This window comes from Hypanus sabinus, chromosome 31 (assembly GCF_030144855.1).
Source record: "Hypanus sabinus isolate sHypSab1 chromosome 31, sHypSab1.hap1, whole genome shotgun sequence".
In the NCBI taxonomy this organism is placed as follows: Eukaryota; Metazoa; Chordata; class Chondrichthyes; order Myliobatiformes; family Dasyatidae; genus Hypanus; species Hypanus sabinus.
In genome coordinates this window covers 5021205-5044802 of record NC_082736.1, presented here as the reverse complement: position 1 = coordinate 5044802, position 23598 = coordinate 5021205, and the positions used below count along the sequence as shown (strand labels likewise).

At 48.3% G+C, this 23598-nt stretch overlaps 1 protein-coding gene across 4 annotated transcripts; it reads left to right on the top strand.

The window, feature by feature from the left end:
- The first annotated feature begins 547 nt into the window (after nucleotides 1-547).
- On the top strand, nucleotides 548-17493 carry LOC132383735 (zinc finger protein 239-like). 4 transcript variants are annotated; one of them, XR_009508758.1, is made up of 4 exons: nucleotides 548-587; nucleotides 1650-1701; nucleotides 11473-11572; nucleotides 11841-17493. XR_009508758.1 is itself a non-coding variant. In XM_059954935.1 (2 exons), exon 2 carries the CDS (start codon nucleotides 2500-2502, stop codon nucleotides 3385-3387), a length of 888 nt encoding a protein of 295 aa, XP_059810918.1. In that variant the 5' UTR covers nucleotides 550-587; nucleotides 1650-2499; the 3' UTR covers nucleotides 3388-6350. The 4 variants fall into 4 exon arrangements, 2 of the variants coding, with proteins under 2 accessions (XP_059810918.1, XP_059810919.1); XR_009508757.1 differs by having other exon boundaries at nucleotides 11473-17493; XM_059954935.1 differs by lacking the exons at nucleotides 11473-11572; nucleotides 11841-17493 and having other exon boundaries at nucleotides 550-587; nucleotides 1650-6350.
- Nucleotides 17494-23598: the final 6105 nt, after the last annotated feature.

Genomic DNA, 23598 nt, shown 5'->3' with positions numbered 1-23598 from the left:
TCTGTGCCAGCAGTTTGTAGGTCCTCCCGGTAATACGCGCGGGTTTTCCGTTTTCCTTCCACAGGGCAAAGACAAGGTGACAAGTAAGTTCTGTGCGGACAGAACTGAGGTGATACATGGTGACAATTGAAACGGGATTACAATGGAGGGACAGCGAGACCGTTGCTCCCCCAAAGTCTGCACGCGAGGTAACTGGCTGGTGACAGCTGATCACCCCTCATTCCCTCTATTACGGCGGGTCTGTGGGTGAAGAGGTTCACCTTGAATGTCGTCTATGACTTTCTGCACACTGCAAAAGTCGAATTCACTGGGGCTCCCCCAAATATTCACCGTTCCTCGAGACTCTGGGCCAAGGAAGAATGCTCTGAGATGTTAAACTCCTCCTTCCAATGTTTTTGGTCATTTTCTGTGCTTCCAAACGGGTGTTGCCCCTCACAACGGAGTTTTCAGAATTCGCCTGTGATGAAATGCGCATGCGTAAATGGCAAGAATAGCTCCAGCAACTGCGCATGCGTAAAACTCGCAGCTCGTTTCCGCCTATTGCGCATGCGCCCAGTGGCGGCCGGGGGGCGGAGGATCAACAGCAGGTAGGAGCGGGTGTTCACACAGCTCCTGGGGGGGGGGGGGGGCAATTGTTGCGAACTCCCGCTACACCGTGGCCCCGCACCCCGGGACATTTACCCTCCTTTCCCCCTCTCTCAGCCCGACGATCCGTACCCGGGCCCCTCGGGATGCTTTCTGCTGACCAGGGAAGAACAAGGCAGCATTTCTGTGGCGCATGCGCTTCGCTGGGACGAAGGCGGATAGACGGGTCTCTCTTTCGTGGGGGTTTCTGGGTAGACAGGCAGCCATGAGTATCAATTCTAGAGTTTTCCCCGTCAGATGGTCGGGTGTGTTTGGTTATACGGGCGGAATGAATGGCAGCGGTTGGATCTGCCAGGGAGAATCCATTGATCTCCGTCTATCTAAATCCAAGGATTAGAAGTTCGGAACAGTGATATAATTCTGGATTAATCTAGGACGAAGAGTCGACCTCTTCTGTGATATAAATGTCAATTAGTGCTGCATTGGGAAAAAATGCTTCCATTAGATTGAATTCTTGAGAAAATCACATTGTTCTACCTTGCTCAGGATCTTTCTACCTGTGAGAGTATGTTTGTATCATTCTCTCTGGTGACAAAATGATATAAACACTTTTATCCTGGATAACAATTACCCATAGCTTTCTCATCACATAAGTGCTGCAACCCAATGGGAAGGACAGCTGCCTTCCCTTCATGTTCATTGACATTGCCATCAGTGAGTTCACCACCAGTGGGGGTGGGGGGGGTGTAATGCCCATAGTAAATAGAAAGTCTCCAGGATCAGCCATGTAACATCATGTGCTCTTTGTAGTGCTGTAGGGCATGACCAGAACTGGAAATCATACCAAAGCAGAGAAACAAACTGAGCCCAAGCAGTGGGCCATTCTAGTACAGATAGAAAAGGAGTGAGAGAACTGGCTGTCTGATCCGAGCACAGTTAGAAGATCAGGAGTTCTTCCTCCAACTTGGGTTAAACTTCGGTGTAACAGTGTGATGGAGACTAGAATTATTTCATCTGAAATGCTGTCCTTTGCCCACTGATGCCTTTTGTAATTCTTTTTACAGGCTGGAAATGGCAAACAATTTGCATGCAGGAATCTCTCACACACAACAACAGGTCAGTTTTGCCGTCTCTGTCCAGATATTTAAGGAGTGACTATATATTTCCTTTAAAGCACCAATATATCTGTTGTTCATCCTTGGAGATGCAGAAGTGTCTCATCCCAGCTGAAAATGTGTTTTTTGTTTAAAAATATACAGTAACCGCAGTGCTGAGAAAACACCAACATTTGTTCACTCGAGATCAGTTCTTCAATGACATTGACCGTCTGAGTGATTCACTCTGTCTGATGTCTGACTTGGTGAATTGTCGGAGAACTGAAAGCAGGGAGACATCATTCTCCTTCTCTCAATGTGGGAGGGGATTCTGTCTCTCAGTAGTGCTCTGCGTCTGGGACAGGATCCACTGGGTCGTCCAGCCTGAAGCAAGTTCACACTGTGGTGAGATGATTCACCTGTTCTGTCTGCAGGAAGCAATTCATTCTGTCATGCAAGCTGACAAGATATCACAGATTCACAGCTGTGAGACGCCTTTCACTCTCTGAGTCTGTTGGGAGTGATTCACTCACTCAGCTGATCCACACAAATGAGTTCACACGGGCCAGAGTTGGTTTAGCTGTCGGAGTCTGGGAAGAGGTTCATTTGGTCATTTGATCCACTTACATTGCAGTGAGTTCACACTGGGGAGAGGCCGATCAACTGCACAGACTGCAGGAAGGGATTCAATTACTCCTCTGCCCTGCTGGTACACCGGCCAGTTCACACTGGGGAGAGGCTGATCAATTGCACAGACTGCGGGAAGGGATTCTCTCGATCATCTGGCCTGCTGGTACACTGGCCAGTTCACACTGGGGAGATGCTGTTCACCTGCTCAGACTGTGGGAAGGGATTCAATTACTCCTCTGCCCTGCTGGTACACCGGTCAGTTCACACTGGAAAGAGGCCGTTCACCTGCTCAGACTGTGGGAAGGGATTCAGTCAGTCATCTCAACTGCAGGCACATCAGCGAGTTCACACCGGGGAGAGACCGTTTACCTGCTCAGACTGTGGGAAGGGGTTCACTCAGTCAACCCACTTGAAGATACACCAGTCAGTTCACACTGCAGAGAGGCCATTCACCTGCTCCGACTGTGGGAAGGGATTCACTCAGTCATTCCAACTACTGGCACACCAATCAGTTCATACAGGGCAGTGGCCATTCTCCTGCTCAGACTGTGGGAAGGGATTCACTCAGTTATCTATACTGAAGGTACATCAGCGAGTTCACACTGGGGAGAGGCCATTCACCTGCTCAGACTGTGGGAAGGGATTCACTCAGTCATCTACTCTGAAGGCACATCAGCGACGCCACACTGGGGAGAGACCGTTCTCCTGCTCCGACTGTGGGAAAGGGTTCACTCGATCATCTGACCTGCTGACACACCAGCGAGTTCATACTGGAGAGAGGCCATTCACCTGCTCTGCCTGTGGGAAGGGATTCACTCAGTCATCTCAACTGAAGGCACATCAGCGAATTCACACCGGTGAGAGACCCTACACATGCTCAGACTGTGGGAAGGGGTTCACTAAGTCGACCAACCTACAGAGGCACCAGCGAGTTCACACTGGGAGGAGCCCTGATCAGACTTTGGCAAGTGATTCACTGGGTCAGCCCAGCTACAGAGACGGCAGTCAGCTCACACTGGGGAGAGGTTGCTCACCAGCTCAGAGTGTGGGAAGGGATTCATTCGATCATCTCAACTGAAGGTACATCAGCGAGTTCACACGGGGAGAGACCGTTCACCTGCTCAGACTGTGGGAAGGGATTCACTCGATCATCTGACCTGCTGGCCCACCAGTCAGTTCACACAGGGGAGAGACCGTTCACCTGCTCAGACTGTGGGAAGGGATTCACTCGATCATCTCAACTGAAGGTACATCAGCGAGTTCACACAGGGGAGAGACCGTTCACCAGCACAGACTGTGGGAAGGGATTCACTCGATCATCTGACCTGCTGGCCCACCAGTCAGTTCACACTGGGGAGTGGTCATTCACCTGCTCTGACTTTGGGAAGGGATTCACTCGATCATCTGACCTGCTGGCCCACCAGTCAGTTCACACTGGGGAGTGGTCATTCACCTGCTCTGACTGTGGGAAGGGATTCACTCGATCATCTCAACTGAAGGTACATTAGTGAGCTTGCACTGGGGCGAGGCTGTTCATCCACTCAGACTGTGGGAAGGGGTTCACTCGGTTATCTCGACTCGAGGTATATCAGCTAGTTCACACTGCGGTGGAGGCCGTTGACCCGCTCAGACTGTGGGAAATGAGTCACTCTAATCTCAGTTGAAGGTACGTCTCACTGGGGAGAAGCCGTTCACCTGTGCTGAATGTGGGAAGGGTTCCCTCAGTCCATGTGCCCATGTGAATTGTTCCTGAGTTTACCAAGTTTAAATAGGCTGCCTGCTGGTTATTCAACCATCGCAGTTACTGGATCCAGTGGCAAGTCCAAAAAGCACCGCTGGTGTTCAACTCTTCGGTTATTACTCCTGCTCACTGCACCCTGGTCGCCAGGCAGGGGAGTGGTTTCTCCTGCTCGTGCAGGAACGGGTTATACATTTGCTGTCTGGATTGTACTTCACGTCGTGCGTTTTTATTACGGGTTATAAATGAATGTCTTCCAGACATCGAGAGCTGAGGCAGTGAATGACCCAAGGACGTTACTGTGAATACACGTCCCACCTTGCAAAAGGTGACGGTCTCAAATTCCAGGCCAGGTCTACACTACACATATACAGATGACCGGCAAGATGATGTGAAGCCGAACAGCAGTGTATCAGATGCTGCAGGAAGAAAATCTGTACCTACGGCCTCCGCTTGGTACACTAAAACAGGCTAATTTAGCTGCATTAATGGCTCAGTAATTATTATTGACAGTGTATCCATATTTTGCAAACCCTTCAGTAGCTGCGTAGATACTTGAAGAGTAGACTATCTGTTGGATGGAAGCGACCAGCAACTCTGATAGAGGCAGATGCCCAGTTGTTAAGCTCGTCAGTGGGAGGGGGTGCTGGTCCACCACCTCGAGGGAGTCTTGATCATGAGCGGGCTGAGGACAGGCGGCAGATCAACTGACGATAGCACAGGCCAGTTGACATCTTAGTCCACGTGTATTTTCAATTCTTTTGAAGAGAGAGCGAGAGGAGCTGCTCTGGAAAAGGGAAACAGGATACGTAAGTTGGAGGAAGAAATGGAGCTAAAGTGAAGTGTGGCAATGGCTGGAAGTGCCCCAGCAGGATAGTCCTACAGTCTGAATTCCTGTGTTGAAAAGGCACTGAGAGAAAAACAATGTTCGGTGGCAATGCTGATTCAATTGTTCCTCGGATGACTGTGAAACATGAACAAGACCTCCGAGAGATATTTCAGGGAGTTTACTCTTGTCTGCAGTTATGAGGCTCTTTTGCTGTATCTGACTGCTGAAAGTGCTCATTCACTTAGAGCGCAGAAACTGTCTGGTTTCAGACAGTAGAAACCAGTCAACATAGTATTATGATGAAGCAAAATGAAAAATAATCTTATTGGCATGGCAACAACTTTGCCTAAACGATAGATTCTTATCTTTGATGGCGATCTGTTACAGTATCGTGCATCTATGAAAGTGTTTGCAAACAGTGTAGAAAGCAAGATTGATGGCCATGGAGACGGCCTCCATTGCCTTGCGCAGTACACGAGAGGCGTCCTAGAGAATCGTCAGCATGTCGACCCGAAGAAAGGATATGTCAAGCCTCAGGCTTTACTACAGGAACATTTTTGTAACGAACAGAAGGTTTCATCCGCCTGGGCACTGATCAGATCTGAAAAAGAGAAAGCTCTTCAGTTCTGCAGTCTTTTTTGCAATGCCATGGATGAAGTGCACTGCCTGAGACAGCTGGCCACGCCTGCCAAAGTGTGGACTGTCGAAAAGAAATTGCCCTGTATGTTTAGAGAGAATGGTGGTCTGTGAACTGCTAGACTACAAGACTACTTTTGCTGATATTGCCAGGCAAGTAAATATTGCAACAGAGCCAGTGCTCCTTCACCTGCACGAAGCAAACACCAGTCACAGCTTCATTCTCGGGCTAAAGGGATCAGCTTTGCCACCACTGTGGCCACCGAGAAGGAAAGCTAAAACTGAACCTGGATCTAATGGAAGGGAAATGGTCTCGCCAGCCAAAGGGGTCTGTCTGGTCCTCAAGCGCACTTTGGATTTGTGCTCTCAGCTGGAGAAAAAGGCTCAGAGTGAGATTTCCTTACTAATGGAGAATTGCTTTAGCTGTTTGTGTGCAGGAAAGATCAGCCAGGTTTGCAGGAAGCATCTTTCATACAAGGTACGCAGTTTTAAGCATCCCAGTGTACTTCATATTCACTCTTAACGAAATGGATGCAGAATTAAAACAAGCCGTGAAAAAATCAAACATTGCAGTGAGTAGTGCTCGAGTAACTTGTGGCCATTCAGGGACTGGGAACGTGATTGTAATCTCCCCATTATTCCAGTACAGGGACTGGGACCGTGATTGTAATCTCCCCATTATTCCAGTACAGGGACTGGGAACGTGATTGTATTCTCCCCATAATTCCAGTACAGGGACTGGGAACGTGATTGTAATCTCTCCATAATTCCAGTACAGGGACTGGGAGCGTGATTGTAATCTCCCCATAATTCCAGTACAGGGACTGGGAGCGTGATTGTAATCTCCCCATAATTCCAGTACAGGGACTGGGAACGTGATTGTAATCTCCCCATATTTCCAGTACAGGGACTGGGAACGTGATTGTAATCTCCCCATAATTCCAGTACAGGGACTGGGAGCGTGATTGTAATCTCCCCATAATTCCAGTACAGGGACTGGGAACGTGATTGTAATCTCCCCATAATTCCAGTACAGGGACTGGGAGCGTGATTGTAATCTCCCCATAATTCCAGTACAGGGACTGGGAGCGTGATTGTAATCTCCCCATAATTCCAGTGCAGGGACTGGGAACGTGATTGTAATCTCCCCATAATTCCAGTACAGGGACTGGGAGCGTGATTGTAATCTCCCCATAATTCCAGTACAGGGACTGGGAACGTGATTGTAATCTCCCCATAATTCCAGTACAGGGACTGGGAACGTGATTGTAATCTCCCCATAATTCCAGTGCAGGGACTGGGAACGTGATTGTAATCTCCCCATAATTCCAGTACAGGGACTGGGAACGTGATTGTAATCTCCCCATAATTCCAGTACAGGGACTGGGAACGTGATTGTAATCTCCCCATAATTCCAGTACAGGGACTGGGAACGTGATTGTAATCTCCCCATAATTCCAGTACAGGGACTGGGAGCGTGATTGTAATCTCCCCATAATTCCAGTACAGGGACTGGGAGCGTGATTGTAATCTCCCCATAATTCCAGTACAGGGACTGGGAGCGTGATTGTAATCTCCCCATAATTCCAGTACAGGGACTGGGAACGTGATTGTAATCTCCCCATAATTCCAGTACAGGGACTGGGAACGTGATTGTAATCTCCCCATAATTCCAGTACAGGGACTGGGAACGTGATTGTAATCTCCCCATAATTCCAGTACAGGGACTGGGAGCGTGATTGTAATCTCCCCATAATTCCAGTACAGGGACTGGGAGCGTGATTGTAATCTCCCCATAATTCCAGTACAGGGACTGGGAGCGTGATTGTAATCTCCCCATAATTCCAGTACAGGGACTGGGAACGTGATTGTAATCTCCCCATAATTCCAGTACAGGGACTGGGAGCGTGATTGTAATCTCCCCATAATTCCAGTACAGGGACTGGGAACGTGATTGTAATCTCCCCATAATTCCAGTACAGGGACTGGGAACGTGATTGTAATCTCCCCATAATTCCAGTACAGGGACTGGGAACGTGATTGTAATCTCCCCATAATTCCAGTACAGGGACTGGGAACGTGATTGTAATCTCCCCATAATTCCAGTACAGGGACTGGGAACGTGATTGTAATCTCCCCATAATTCCAGTACAGGGACTGGGAACGTGATTGTAATCTCCCCATAATTCCAGTACAGGGACTGTCTAAGAAGCGGAACAAGGAAGTACAGCAGTGTTCTGTACAGTGAGCGTCAGGAACAAGCTCAAACTCACAGGAAAAAGGACATGCATTCTCTTATGTACTGGTGTCGAGAAGGTCGTGAGTAGGTTTGAAAATGGCTGTCTAGATTCTGAACGCTATGTCAACTACCTGACATCTAAATGCATGGAGGGAGGGAACATTCTATGACGGAGGGCTTTCAAGGAATGGTCTCAGGTGTGCATTTGCCTGAAGTTGATTTGGAAATTGAGCTGCTGAGGGGGATGAATGTACCTGAAGCATTGGAGCTTGTGTAAGTGATTGGCAGTGTTAATGATGGATTCTATGGGATTAGAACAGTTAGACTGTGAATGGTGACGGGAGGGAATGTGCGCAGCCTGAGCTGACAGTCAGCAGGATCTAAGTTTTGAACACACGAGCTTTCGGGGCAGACTTCCCTGTATGCAGTCAAGATGGTTTGTCAAGGGAAGACCACAAGTTTGTGGAGCTAGTTACAAATTGTGCAGATGAGTTTACCTTTGAGAAAGAAGGAGGTGAACAGGAAGATTGGAGACCAGTGTGCTCTCAATCTAAGGAAGATGTTTAAGAGGGATTTGACCTTTCACAGTGACACAGCTTTCATGGAGGGATGTCATATCCAAAGGTTCTGGCAAAAGAGAGGATCTGGAACTCTCTGATGGTAAAATATAGGACGTTTGACATCGTAGTGTTTATCACCCCAGAAAAGGGGTGTTTGAGTGTGGAGTGACTTTTCTGGGAATGTCACAGTGCTCAGCTCTTACAGGAGCCGGATCGTACTAGCTCACTGATCGGATAAACAACAGATTCGGAGAGGAACCAGTTAGCTATGAAGTCGATGGTTCATCAGAAGGTCAGATATGCTGAGGTGTCTCTGGTGTCCCGATGGTGACCTCAGGCAAGAAATGCTGGAACATCACTTTGGAGCAACTTCATCACCGAGCTGTGCCAACTTCACCCTGCGGAGCTGCACAGTTAAAGAACAAGTCAGCTGCGAGACAAGGTTTTGTATTGCTTCTCTGTTAGTGACTATCTTGTGTGATGTCCTCTGAGGACGAAACAGTGTCTCTGCATCATGGCATTGTATCCATCTGTGCTAAAGGTGGCTTTCGACTCGCAAAGTACATAAGCACAAGGCATAGTGTGCTAGCTGTGATCAGAAGAGCGAAAGACAGAAAGGATTTTGATTTGGATCAAGATATACTTTCATTGGAGAGAATACTGGGTGTGCAATGGTGCAGTCAGTCTTTGAAGTTTAAGATCTTGATTCCCGATAGACCACTCACCAGGAGGGGTGATCCTTTAGGTGGCACTGTCTGCTAAGAATATCCTACAAGATTAATGTAAGAAAGGGCTTGGTTGCGATGAGCGTATACCAACATCACTTGCTCTCTAGCGGACAAGCTGCTTGGTAGAACTCTGTCAGCTGCAAGACTTCAAGATTGTTAGTTGAAGTCCCTGGATTCTGGTGAAGTTACTGCTGCATGGTAACACCACGCTACAGGTGCAGGCAAGGATGGCTATGGAGCAGTGACACAACACGTACTCTCTGGACAGTGCTTGCATCACGGGAAAATCTTCGGTAGCTTCGATGAAGTCAATTTCCATTCCTCGTATGGAGCTCACTGCTGCAATGATTGCACGCCATGTGGACACAGTTTGGAGGACGGAACTGCACACGCTGCTTCATGAATCAGTGTTTTTCAACTGATCGTACTTCTGTAATATATCGAGAAAGAAACTTCCGGGTTCCACACCTTCATTGCCAACAGAGTTTCCAAACTTCTTAAGGTTTCTGAAGCACCTCGATGAAGGTACGTAAACTCTTCAAGTAGCCCGGCGGATGTGGCCTCCGGAAGGATGAAGCATTCCTGGAGAATGGAACGTGGGTGTCACGGCATCCCAGTTTGCTTTGGAAACGGTGGGTCAAGCGGTAAATACCCCAGTTACAGGGGCATCAGAAACGGTCAGGTAGAAAGCTCCATTTCCTTCAGGAACGTTGACAACTCAGTGCCTCCCAGCTCATGGGTCAGAGGAAGGGTCATTCAGGTCCCTGCAGACAGTAGAAGATTTGTGCAGTGGGACGCGTCAAGGCCAAGACCAACTCTCTGGACAGGCTGATAACCAAGATCTGTCAGTCACAGGAGGCAGGCCAACTCTCTGGACAGGCCGATAACCAAGATCTGTCAGTCACAGGAGGCAGGCCAACTCTCTGGACAGGCCGATAACCGAGATCTGTCAGTCACAGGAGGCAGAATTTGAGGAGCTACAGCTCCAAGATCCATGATTTTGATCAGAAAGAGTGGGAGTAACTGTCACTCTACACTGGCCTATGTGTGGGTAACCTGTGGTCCAGGTGACTGTTACTTGTCTTGAAGAGGACACTTGCATAAATGTTAAGATATCTATCTTTAAATATTTAAATTTTCCTATTTTTGTAGTATGTGGTTGTGATTATTATAGTGTAATAACAGGGGGCTGGGTTGTAGGAACCAGGTATCTATATACTCTAAGTTGTATTTTCTGTTCCATGTTTTTATTATGGGTTGCTTTAATCTGTCACATGGGTTGGGGTGTGGCAAATGAGTATAGTCACGTATTCACACTTTGTCCTTGTGTAGTTGAGAGGGGGTGAGACAGTGAATTAATAATTTTTTGTTGATTGCTTATTTCAGTTATATTGCTTTCTACGATCTTCACTTACTGCGTTCATTTCACTAATATCACTATATTTGATAGTTTTTGCAGGTTTTTCTAATAAAGTACTTTTCTCAACTTGGAACTCATTTGGAAGCGCATCACACAGTGTTAATTCCCTCACTCAGTCTCTCAGCGGTTTCAAGTAACTGCGACAGGTCATGTTCATTTTGAATGGGACTATTTTGGCTCCGTTTCAGATAATTCAGTTTTAATTTAAGTTCTATCTCAGGTACTTGGTGAATCCACAGCATGGTATGGAGTCAACACAGCCAGTCTGGTCCTAGCCAGTATCTCTGTTTCACAGCAGTGCTTTTAAACCCTTCCCTGTTGTTTGCCCCTCGCTCTCCCTGTGGCGATGCGTTCCTGTCCCAGTTCCGTGGGTGAAGAGTTTTCCTATGGACCCTGCAGACTCAGAAGGAAGATGATGGGCTGACTGCAGTTATGTCTGACATGTTGCCTGTCCCTCAGATCTCTGGGCCCAGGAAGAATGACTCTGGTAGTTGAACACCTTATTCCCTGCTCATTTTCACTTCTTTCAAGGGCTATGTCTCACACAGCTGGGTTGTTAGGGTGCAAAGTCTCAAAGCCGAGTGCTCAGGGGTAGGGGAGTACAATGAGGAGCAGGGGCGGGGGCCATACAGAGAAGCAACTGTCAGGAGCTGAATGACTGAAAATGAAAAGGTTGAATTTGATTGTTGACACACAAAATGCCTGTTGGCGTTGAGCGTATTGCTTGTGGAAGCTGCTGAGTTCTCATAAAGATACTGACCATTTGGCAAAGAGGAGGCAATGCTTTCAATGGCACTGTTCTTGCCCAGAACCCCCTGAGGTTAAATATCACTGCAGATTGAGTGTGCTGGTGCCAAGAGACCAAATATGTGCTGAAAGGAGCTCAGGCGTTCAGGGGACAGAAGTCATGACACAGTTGAAATCTTGCTATCTATATCTTGGGATTTGGGGTCCTGATGAAAAATAGAGTTCCAAGTTTATAAAACAGCAAAAACTGATAATGTATCTTTCAGATAAACAATTTTCTACTAGTTGAAGTGGAACATTGATGTCCACACGCAATGGGACTAGTTGCCAATGATGCCGAAAAGAAGGAAACGTGTTCATACTCCAGTGAGTTAAAATGCTGCACGGGATAAACGGGCTCCTTCCATCACTTTTGCACCTTCAGCAGGTCACCGCTGGGAATCCGCTGTTACTTCAATTCTTATCGTTGGGTGCATGATGATAATGTTGGGTGGTGGCGTGGGGGTATCTCTCTGCAAAAGGAGCTCCATCCCTCCGCTACTCTGCAGGTACCCACTTAACCCCGTTCATTTGCCCTGTGTCTGAAATGAAGTTGCCTGTTTTAAATTCTCATTGAAAAGTGCTTTCGTTCCAGGGCCCTGAGAACACCCCAGCATATCTTCACTAAAGATCAGGCACACAGTTGCTTGACGTGTGGGAGTGATTCACGGCATTGCCTGCCCTGGCAATGCACTACAGAGCTCGTAGAAAGGAAAAATCGCTCATCTGTTCTGAGTGTGGGAAGGGATTCAGCCATCCGTTTAGCCTGCAGCCACCCCGGCCAGTTCACAAGATTTTTCACTTGCTCTGGGTGTGGGAAGTTTCAGGTTCCCAGTCTGCAGAAACATCAGCAATTCACACTATGGAGAGGCAATTCCCTGGCTAGGTGTGACGGTGGGATAAGCTCCGTCAACCATCATGAAGATACTTAAGGGGTTTTATGCCACAGAGAGACAGTAAAAGTGTCCTGATTGCAGATGTGGATTGATCTCCTTCTCCGGCTAGATGATTCATCATAACATTTACATGGGTGGGGGGAGAGGATGTTCACCTGCTCTGTACGTGGGAAGGGATTCACCCCAGCACCTGAGCCACTGACACAGCAGAGTGTTTACACTGGGGGCAGTTCATTTGCTTCATGTGTGGGCTGGGATTCACTCAATGATCTCGCCTTGTCAGGCAATAGCAAGTCCACACCTGTCCTGTGTGACTACTCCGTCATCCCAGCTGCTCAGACACCAGCAACTTCATAGAGTCTAAATTACTCAATAATGATCATTTAACCACCATATTTGGAGAATCCAGTTTCCAGTTCAGTTGTGATGTTAGCGTCAGATTCCTGCTGTTCATCACACCTGAAACTGAACACGGGGGGGGGGGGTGGGGTTTGGTCTGACTAAATGATATCGGAGCAGAATTAGGCTATTTGACCATAAAGTCTGCTCTGCCATTTCATCACGGCTGATCCATTTCCCCTCAGCCACAATCCCCTGCCTTCTCCCTGTATCCATGTCCTGACTAATCAATAATGTATCAAACTCTGCCTTAAATATACCTAAAGACTTGGCCTCCTCAACTGTGTGTGGCAATAAATTCCACAGATTCGCCATCTCTGGCTAAAGAAGTTCCCCCTCATTTCCGTTCTGGAGGGACGTCCCTCTGTTCTGAGGCGGTGTCCTCTGGTCTTAGAACTCCTGGTTTTGTTTGTTATTGAAGGATAGTGCGGAGCAAACTAACAGACAGTAGGTGCAGGGGTAGGCCATTCGGCCCTTCTAGCCAGCACTGCCATTCACTGTGATCATGGCAGATCATACACAATCAGTACCCCGTTCCTGCCCTCTCCCCATATCCCTTGACCCCACTGTCTATAAGAGCTCTATCTAACTCTCTCTTGAATGCATCCAGAGACTTGGCCTCTACTGCCTTCTGGGGCAGAGCATTCCACATATCCACCACTCTCTGGGTGAAAAAGTTTTTCCGCAGCTCTGTTCTAAATGGCCTACCCCTTATTCTTCAACTGTGGCCTCTAGTTCTGGACTCACCCATCAGTGGGAACATGCTTCCTGCCTCCAGTGTGTCCAATCCCTTAATAAACTTATATGTTTCTATCAGATCCCCTCTCATTCTTCTAAATTCCAGTGTATACAAGCCCAGTTGCTCCAATCTCAGAATATGACAGTCCCGCCATTCCGGGAATTAACCTTGTGAACCTACGCTGCACTCCCTCAATAGCAAGAATGTCCTTCCTCAAATTTGGAGACCAGAACTGAACACAATACTCCAGGTGGGGTCTCACCAGGGCCCTGTACAGCTTCAGAAGGACCTCTTTACTCCTATACTCAATTCCTCATGTTATAAAAGCCGGCATGCCGTTAGCTTTCTTCACTGCCTGCTGCACCTGCATGCTTGCTTTCATTGACTGATGTACAAGAACACCTAGGGCCCCAGTATACAGGATTTTCAACTGAACTTTATTGGTTCAGTATGTGAAATACTCCCATGTGGGCCTGGATAACTGAGTGGTATAGGAATAACACTATTAACTACCACTACATCTCACGTCTTTTTTTAAAGAGAAAAACTAGGCATTTACTTCTTGTCCCCAGAACTGCAGTGAAATTATAGTCACTGAAACAGAGTGATTCAGTTCACTTCACGCATAGCACATACGGTAGCTTATGCTCCCTACATAAACAAAAAAAGAGAATTACCAACATCTTTGTCTTTCTCTTTAAGTCTCTCCCCCTCACCCTCCCCTCTCTCCACTCCCCAAGATGGGGGATGTTGATCGTAGACGGTTGGGTGAAATTGGTGACACACCAACGGGTGTGGGGATGGGAAGGGAAGGAATGATGGTGCTTGACAGACACACTGGTTCAGGAGGCGTCATGGTTATCACAAAAGTAGGTGCGGGGGGGTGAGGAAGGCTGTACCTTCAACTCATGTATGGGAGGGGAATGGGGTTATTCCACAGTCTGGTTGGTGCGAGGGAGGAAGGGAGTGTCCCTGTGCCAGGGGTGGACAAGTATCCCAGGGACGTGAGGGGGAGGGTGTTCCGAAACGGAGTTGGAGTTGACAGTACATCCCCCTCCCCCGGGTCGCCTCAGGCTCGCTCAGCTCATTCTTGTCTAGGGGGAGCAGCCTTCGGCCCCGCCAAACTGGGTAATCAGCTGGTGTGGATGCTGTGTGATGTCCCCGCCTTGCCAAAGAACAGACGGTACACCATAAGCGATTAAATGATTACAATTTTTAAAGATTACTGTAACTAAGTGATTAATAATGATGCAGTATATATGAAGGAAAAGAAAATAAATAAAAGACACCAAACTTATCAAAGTCCAAACCGTTCCAATGGCGGGGGCGTGGAAGTGGGATATGGGGCATTCAGAAAAAGGTGGGATTAGGAGAGGGCAAATGGTGTGTCCCAGAGGAAGGCGTGGGTAGCTGGAAGGGGGAAGAAAGTGTCCCAGAGACGGTGGGGAGGAGGCCCATAGATGTAAGGGTGGAGTGGCGAGGTGTGGAGACATACCAGAAGTGGGGTTATGTGCTGAGGGGGTGTCCCACGGACCATGGGTGACTGAAAGGAATCCTGAAAACGGGTGGGGGTAGTGTCACGATGACGGTGGATGGGTGTGAGGGAAGGGTGTTGTGGTGAAAAGCGGGTGTTGCCAAGGTGGTTCTGGAGGGGAGGGTATGGTATCACAGAAATGCTGGGGGAAAGAGCCCAGGGCGGGGGGAGCACAGAAAGGTGCAGCTGGAGGAGAGAAAACAGGAAAGAGGGTAGTCTGGAGATGGGAGGAGAGATATGGACAGGAAACTAGAGTGATAAGAGATGGTGTCCCAGAGAAATGGGGCAGAGTCTGATACAGCAATTTGGGGGGCAGGGGATGAAGAGACAGAATAGATCCAGTGAAGCAGTAAGGGGAGGTAGGCGGCGACCTCGAGACACGGGAAGTTGAGACCTAGAGACAAGGGGAGGGAGGAGATCCACAGAATAGGAGGGGGAGGAGCAGAGGGAAAGGGGATCCAGACCCGGTGACGAGTGGTGGGAAGGAGATCTTTTCCACAGATGCTGCCTGGCCTGCTGAGTTCCTCCAGCATTTTGTGTGTGTTGCTGGGTTTTCCAGCATCTGCAGATTTTCTCTCATTTGCAGTTGGCATGACACTTTGACCCGGTTTCAATTCCTGCCACTGTCTGTAAGGAGTTTGTATGTTCGCCCCGTGACCGTGTGGGTTTCCTCCGGGAGTTCCAGTTTCGTCCATGTACGGTACTGTGCAGAACTGTAAGGCATCGCAGAGTTTCAGATGGTATGAATTCAATAGCGCCCCAATCTCAACATCACTGAGGCTTTTTGAGACTACCTGGAGAGACTCTGGCAGATTCTGCAAGATGCTTGGAACATCCTACCAGCCGATTTTCCTATAAAACTGCACGACGATGCACGTGGAATTGATGCTGTTTTAAAGGCAAATGGTGGCCACACCAAGTATTGATCTCATTTATTTTTTTACTGCTCTTCATAGTACATTTTTTGATGTTTAGAAACTTCTGAACTCATTTTTTTAAAGCATCTTCACTTTACAGAATTATTTTTACACGTGCCTCGGACTTTTGGACGGTACTGTATCTGCTGGTTGCCCATCCCTCCGTACTGCACCAGCTCCCTAATCATATATTCAACCACACTATTTTTATTGTTTGCTGTAGCAAGTCCCTCTATCTGCCTGGACCAGGCTGGGGCAGGTGGACATGCCATGGGGGAGGCAATCAGCATCCAGGGAGCAGGGGCAGCCCACGTTTTTCAGGGGGGAAATTTCAGACCCCCTCTAGATTGCCCTTCCTCCCCTTGACCTCACAAAGAGGATTATCTTGGGACTCCTCCCTCCCTGAGACTTCACGGAACTCCCGGCCTTGGTACAGTTGGTGAGGTGAGGTGGCAAGGCACGTTCCAACAGGAGCCCAGAGTGAGGAGCATCACAGAGCCTCTTTCTGTCTGTTTCCTCCAACAGGAACAAAACTCTCTGCTTGGATCAGCTCCTGACAGAGGGGAGCTCAGGGACCCAGAGAGAGTGGGTGCAGCAGCTGGTGATTAATAGTGGATGATTCAGAGGTGTTTTAATGTGAGGTTCATGGTGGGAGAGGGAGCAGGCATCAATGCACAGGCACATCCAATGCATTGACTCCTCCTCTGGGGCCAGCTTTTACATCTACTGTCATCTTAAAGTACTGTGCAAAAGTCTTAGGCACATATATACAACGAGGTTGTAAGACATTTACAATACAGTACTCGTCAACGTAGAGCGGAGCGCGAGTTTGTAAATCTGGTGGGAGCAAAGGATGTTGGGAATGGGGAGGTTGAAGCACCGAGGTGGGGGGGTGGTGGTAGAGCAGGAATGCTGGGCCAAGGGGTGGTGGTGAGGGTACAGACACACACAGCCAGCCCAGGGACACCAGGCAAGGTCATTTGATTCCAAACAATCGGTTTATTGATCATTACAGAATTTCTCTCTCGTGCTTCCCGCTCCCTCCCCTCTCCCTTCCCCTTTCCCCAACCATGATTCCCCTCTCCCTGCCCCCTTCCCACTCTCAGTCCACAACAGAGACCCAGATCAGAATCAGGTTTATCATCAATCACATGTGTCATGAAATTTTTTTTTGAGGCAGCAGTACAGTGCAATACATAAAATCACTACAGTACTGTGCAGAAGTCTTAGGCACCGAGCTGTGTATCTGTGCCTGGTACCTATGGACAGTTCCTTACCTTGTCAAAAGCTTTTCAAAAGTCTGTGTAGACAACATCCTCTGCCTCGCTCTCACCATTCACCTTTGTCACCTCCCCAAACGAACTCAGTTAAGCTTACAAGGCCTAAAATGCCATGTATAATAAACATCCCCCCCAAAGCCCTTTTTTTTCCCAAATGCGACGTATATAGAAGGTAGAATTTGCACCACCAAAGCAGGGTAGCTTCACTCAACATCACTTGCCCCATCATTGAAATATTCTCACAGCCAATGGGCTCACTTCCAAGGGTTCTTCATCTTATGTTCTTGTTACTTATTTCTATTAATTTAAATTTGCATTTACACAGTTCGTTGTCTTCCGCACTCGAGTTGAACGCACTGGTTGGGCGGTATTTCATTGATCCTGTTAAAGTTACTGTTTAATCACTTTGTTGAGTATGCCCACAAGAAAATGAGTCCTGGGGTTGTCTGTAGTGACATCGATGTACTAAATAATAAAATTTGAATTTTGAACTTTGGAATTTGAGGCTCAGCTAATCATATGCATGCCATTTCTGTGAAAAAGATTATGAGTTTGAATAAGTTGTTTGCCACACTTTGAACACAGTGTATAGGTTTGGTCACCCTGTTACATGCCAGAGTCCTTAGAGAGGTAGCTGAAGTGATAACGGATGCATTGTTCATGATCTTTCAAGAATCACTGCATTCTGGCATGGTCTCGGAGGACTGGAAAATTGCAAAGGCCACTCCATATTTTAGAAGGGAGGAAGCAAAACAGAAGAAATTATAGGCTAATTAGTCTAATTTCAGTGTTGAAGTCCATTATTAAAGATGAAGTTTCAGGATACTGGGAGACTAATGATAAGTAAAGGCAACGTGGTTTCTATAAAGGGAAATCTTGGCTAACAAATCTGTTGGAATTCTTCAAAGAAGGAACAAACAGGCGCAGCGGATGTTATTTGCATAGGTTTGTAGATTTCCAGAAGGCATTTGAGAAGGCGCCTCACGTGAAGCTGTTTAACAAGATAAAATCCCATGGTGTTACAGGAAAGATACTGGCATGGATAGAGGAATGGCTGACAGGCAGGAGGCAGTGAGTGGGAATAGAAAGTGCCCTCAGGGGTCAGTATTGGGACCGCTACTTCTCACATGGTTTACAATGATTGGGCTAATGGAATTGATGGTTTTGTGGCAAAGCTTGCAGATGAGATGAAGATAGCAAGAGGGGTAGGTAGTGCTGAGGAAGAAATGAGATTGCAGCAGGATTTAGATGGATCGGAATACAGTGTTGGGAAATACATGATAATGCATTTTGGTAAACTAAACAATAGTGTGGTCTGTTATCTAAATGGGGAGAAAATTCAAACATCAATGGTGCAAAGAGACGTGGGAATCCTTGTGCAAGACGCCCAAAAGTTAATTCACAGGCAGAGTCTGCAGGAAAGAAGGCAAGTGCAATGTCGGCATTTATTACAAGGGAAATAGAATATCAAAGGAAGCAGATAGTGCTGAATCTTTATAAGACACTAGTCAGGCCGCAGATTGTCAACAGCTTTTGGCCCCTTATGTCAGAAAGGATGGATTGACGTTGGAGGAAGTCCAGAGGAGGTTCACGAGGATGACTTTGGGAATGAAGGGGTTAACATGTGAGGAGCGTTTGGCAGCTTTGGGCCTGTACTCACTGGAATTTAGAAGAATGCGTGGGGCTAGAAACATAGAAAACCAACAGCACAGTACAGGCCCTTCGGCCCACAAAGTTGTGCCGAACGTGTCCCTGCCTTAGAAATTACTGGGCTTACCTATAGCCCTCTATTTTTCTAAGCTCCATGTAGCTATCCAAAAGACCCTGTCGAATCCACCTCCACCACCGTTTCCGGCAGCCCATTCCATGCACTCATCACTCTCTGAGTAATAAACTTACCCCTGACATCTCCTCTGTACCTACTCCCCAGCACCATAAACCTGTGTTCTCTTGTGGCAACCATTTCAGCCCTGGGGAAAAGCCTCTGACTATCCACACGATCAATGCCTCTCATCATCTTATACACCTCTATCAGGTCACCTCTCATCTTCTGTCGCTCTGAGGAGAAAAGGCCAAGTTCACTCAACCTATTCTCATAACTTATGCTCCCTAATCCAGGCAACATCCTTGTAAATCTTCTCTGCACCGTTTCTATGGCATGTACATTCTTCCTATAGTGAGGCGGCCAGAACTGAGCACAGTACTCCAAGTGGGGTCTGACCAGGGTCCTATATAGCTGCAACATTATCTCTTTGATCCTAAACTTAATTCCACAATTGATGCAGGCCTATACACCATATGCCATCTTAACCAGAGTCAACCTGCGCGCTGCTTTGAGCGTCCTATGGATTCAGACCCCAAGATCCCTCTGATCCTCCACACTGCCAAGAGTCTTACCATTAATGCTATATTCTGTCACCATATTTGACCTACCGAGATGAACCACTTCACATCTATTTGGGTTGAACTCCATCTGCCACTTCTCAATCCAGTTTTGCATCCTGTCAATATCCTTCATTGGGTCTCATTGAAACCTACCGACTTGACAGAGTGGATGTGGGGAGGATGTTTCGTCTGGTGGCGTTATCCAGAACTAAAGGACGCAGCCTCAGCATTATAGGGCAACCTTTAAGAACAAAAGAGGATTTTTTTTCAGCCAAAGAGTAGTGAATCTGCCACAGACTGTGGTGGAGGCCAAGTCCGTGGGTATATTCAAAGCGAAGTTGATAGATTTCTGTTCAGTCGGGTCATCAGGGATACGTTGAGAGGACAGGTGTATGGGGTTGAATGGGATCTGAGATCAGCCATGGTGGAGTGGACTCAATGGGATAAATGGCCCAATTCTGCTCCTATGTCTTATAGTCTTACAATTACGACGGTCGTCTTACTAGATTCCCACACTCCACGTCCATCCAAAGAATGAAATCCTCTATGAAAATCACAAATATCAATATCTGACTCTTCGGTAAAACATTCCCCCATTTCTCCTACCTTCCCTTGTATGACTGAGAGGCAATTTCCGTTGAACCTTTACTTCTGAGACATCATGCCTGGTTGTGATTTCTGCACCCCTGGGTCATACCAATGGCAGCAGTTCTGTGCACAGTTCCAATCTCTATCCCTGGGAGAGACCCACAGTGGGAACACTATGTACAGTCCCCATGTCCACATCCCTGGGCCAAAATCAGACTGCAACTCTGTGCACAGATCCCATCTGTACATTGCTGGGACAGAATCACACTGGAGCACTCTGCACAGATCCCGTCTCCACATCGCTGGGCCAGAATCACACTGGAACACTCTGCACAGATCCCATCTCCATAACCCTCGGCCAGAATCACACTGGAGCACTCTGCACCGATCCCATCTCCACATCCCTGGGCCAGAAACACACTGGAACGCTCGGTACAGTCCTCATCTCCACGTCCGTGAGCCAGCATCACACTGGAGCACTCTGTACAGATCCCAGCTACATATCCCTGGGTGAGACACACAGTGGGAACACTGTCCACGGTTCTGATCACCACAACCCTGGGCGAGAATCACACTGGAACACACTGCACAGATCCCATCTCCACATCCCTGGGCCAAACTCACACTGGAACACTCTGCAGAGATCCCATCTCCACATCCCTGGGCGAGAATCACACTGGAACACACTGTACAGTTCCCATCTCCACATCCCTGGGCCAGAGTCACACTGGAACAGCCTGCACAGATCCCATTTCCACATCCCAGTGCCAAACTCACACTGGAACACTCTGCACAGATCCCATTTCCACATCCCTCGGCCAGAATCACACTGGAGCACTCTGCACAGACCCCATCTCTACAACCCTCGGCCAGAATCACACTGGAGCACTCTGTACAGTTCCCATCTCCACGTCCCTGGGCCAGAATCCCACTTGAGCACTCTGCACAGACCCCATATCCACATCCCTCGGCCAGAATCACACTGGAGCACTCTGTACAGTTCCCATCTCCACGTTCCTGGGCCAGAATCCCACTTGAGCACTCTGCACAGATCCCATCTCCATATCCCTGGGTGAGACCCACATTGGGAACACTGTCCAGTGTCCTGATCACCACATCCCTGGGCCAGAATCACACTGGAACAGTCTTACAGATCCCAGCTCCATATCCCTGGGTTAGAATTACACTGGAGCACTCTGCTCAGATCCCATCTCCACATCCCGGGGCCAGAATCACACTGGAACACTCTGCACAGATCCCATCTCCACATCCCTCGGCCAGAATCCCACTGTAACACTCTGCACAGATCCCATCTCCACATCCCGGGGCCAGAATCCCACTGTAACACTCTGCACAGATCACGTCTCCACATCCCTCGGTCAGAATCACACTGGAGCACTCTGTACAGTTCCCATCTCCACATCCCTCGGCCGGAATCACACCGGAACGCTCTGTACAGTTCCCATATCCACGTTTCGGGGTCAGAATCCCACTGGAGCATTCTGCACAGATCCCATCTCCATATCCCTGGGCCAAAATGACACTGGAACGCTCTGTACAGTCACCATCTCCACGTCCCTGAGCTAGAATCACACTGGAACACACTGCACAGATCCAATCTCCACATCCCTGGGCCGGAGTCACACTGGAACAGTCTGCACAGACCCCATCTCCACATCCCAGGGCCAAAATCACACTGGAACACTCTGCACAGATCCCATCTCCACATCCCTCGGCCAGAATCCCACTTGAGCACTCTGCACAGATCCCATCTCCATATCCCTGGGTGAGACCCACATTGGGAACACTGTCCAGAGTCCTGATCACCACAACCCTGGGCCAGAATCACACTGGAGCATTTTGCACAGATCCCATCTCCACATCCCTGGGCGAGAATCATACTGGAACACTCTGTACAGTCCTCATCTCCACATCACTGGGTTAGAATCACACTGGAACGCTCTGTACCGTCACCATCTCCACGTTCCTGGGCCAGAATCACACTGGAGCATTCTGCACAGATCCCATCTCCCCACCCATCGGCCAGAGTCACATTGGAACAGTCTCACAGATCCCAGCTCCATATCCCTGGGTTAGAATTACACTGCAGCACTCTGCTCAGATCCCATCTCCACATCCCGGGGCCAGAATCCCACTGGAGCACTCTGCTCAGATCCCATCTCCACATCCCGGGGCCAGAATCCCACTGGAGCACTCTGCACAGATCCCATTTCCACGTCCCGGGGCCAGAATCCCACTTGAGCACTCTGCACAGATCCCATCTCCATATCCCTGGGTGAGACCCACAGTGGGAACACTGTCCAGAGTCCTGATCACCACAACCCTGGGCCAGAATCACACTGGAGCATTCTGCACAGATCCCATCTCCACACCCCTGGGCCAGAATCACACTGGAACAGTCTCACAGATCCCAGTTCCATATCCCTGGGCCAAAATGACACTGGAACGCTCTGTACAGTCACCATCTCCACGTCCCTGGGCTAGAATCACACTGTAACACTCTGCTCAGATCCCATTTCCACATCCCTGGGCCAGAATCACACTGGAGCATTCTGCACAGATCACGTCTCCACATCCCTGGGCGAGAATTACACTGAAACGCTCTGTACAGTTCCCATATCCACGTTTCGGGGTCATAATCCCACTGGAGCACTCTGCACAGATCCCATCTCCACATCTCTCGGCCAGAATCACACCGGAACGCTCTGTACAGTTCCCATATCCACGTTTCGGGGTCATAATCCCACTGGAGCATTCTGCACAGATCCCATCTCCATATCCCTGGGCCAAAATGACACTGGAACGCTCTGTACAGTCACCATCTCCACGTCCCTGGGCTAGAATCACACTGGAACACACTGCACAGATCCAATCTCCACATCCCTGGGCCAGAGTCACACTGGAACAGTCTGCACAGATCCCATCTCCACATCCCTGGGCGAGAATCACACCCTGGGGAGCATCCCTGGGTGAGACCCAGACAATGAGTTAAGAAGCAGAGGGAGGGGGTTGGGTTTTTTCTCAGCATGGCAGCTGGTGACTCACGGTGTTCTTCTGGGCTGGATGCAACTGCACAGCTCCCGATAAGTAAGGCTGCAAATGACAGAACAGGTAAAGTCAAAGCCACGCAAGACTCGTACTGTCGCTGGTCAAGTAGGAGAGTACCATTTCAAAGTGACCTCAAGGGCAACTAGTTTTCTTTTACATAGAACATGGTGAGTTTATCTGCCAGAGAAGGTGGTTTTAGACAGGTATAATAGTGTCTTTTAACAGGCACTCGAATAGGTTTGGGAGCAAAGAATGTCAGTTTGAAATACGCAGCTGACTTTTAGATGAGTGGCCATTGGGGTTCAATTGGTTAGGACTTCCCTGGAGCATAGGAGTACAAGGGAGAGTGCATGGAGGTTTACAATATTATGAGGCGTAAAGAAAAGGATTGATGTAAGAAACATTTTCCCACCCAGGTTGGGTAAGGTTGTGGATTAAGGTTGAATGTAAACTGAATGGGATGAATGTGGCTATTAGTTCAACATTTGAGAGAAATTCGGATCGTTACGTGAATGGGTGGGTTATGGAGGGCTATCATCCAGACTC